The sequence below is a fragment of the Penaeus monodon genome, chromosome 25 (assembly GCF_015228065.2).
Source record: "Penaeus monodon isolate SGIC_2016 chromosome 25, NSTDA_Pmon_1, whole genome shotgun sequence".
Classification (NCBI taxonomy): Eukaryota; Metazoa; Arthropoda; class Malacostraca; order Decapoda; family Penaeidae; genus Penaeus; species Penaeus monodon.
In genome coordinates, this window is record NC_051410.1 from 2,278,590 (window position 1) to 2,278,932 (window position 343).

The following is a 343-nucleotide window of genomic DNA, read 5'->3' on the forward strand; positions in this document are numbered from 1 at the left end:
GAGAGTAGGAAAAATAGGGATAAAACTAGAACTGAGTTAATAAAACAGTTATTGCAATAGAATAATAATTATAGAACAATAGCAAAAAGACTAATAGTGATTATAGTAATCTTTGTAATAATAACAATAAATCCAGTAACGATTATAGTAACCGTTATAAAAATAAAAAAAAATCGATTTAATTATAATAACCATTATAACAATAGCCATAAAAAAGGAAATATATTCCTCGTGTAATGAACGGAAGGCACTCACTTTTCAGAGCATTTATGATGGCTGAATTGCCCTTCCTCTCTGCAATGCTCAGCGCCGTCTCTCCTGAGGAAAAGTAATGTGTTACTAT

The 343-nt window shown here is 30.0% G+C and overlaps 1 protein-coding gene across 1 annotated transcript in view; it reads right to left on the bottom strand.

Annotated features, from left to right (window-relative positions):
- LOC119589426 (ankyrin-1-like) overlaps nt 1–343 on the bottom strand; it is a gene marked incomplete in the record, with an annotated part of 21,010 nt that overhangs the window by 1,483 nt on the left and 19,184 nt on the right. The window contains 1 exon segment of the mRNA XM_037938033.1: nt 256–318. Within this exon segment, the coding sequence (XP_037793961.1) occupies nt 256–318 (63 nt within the window).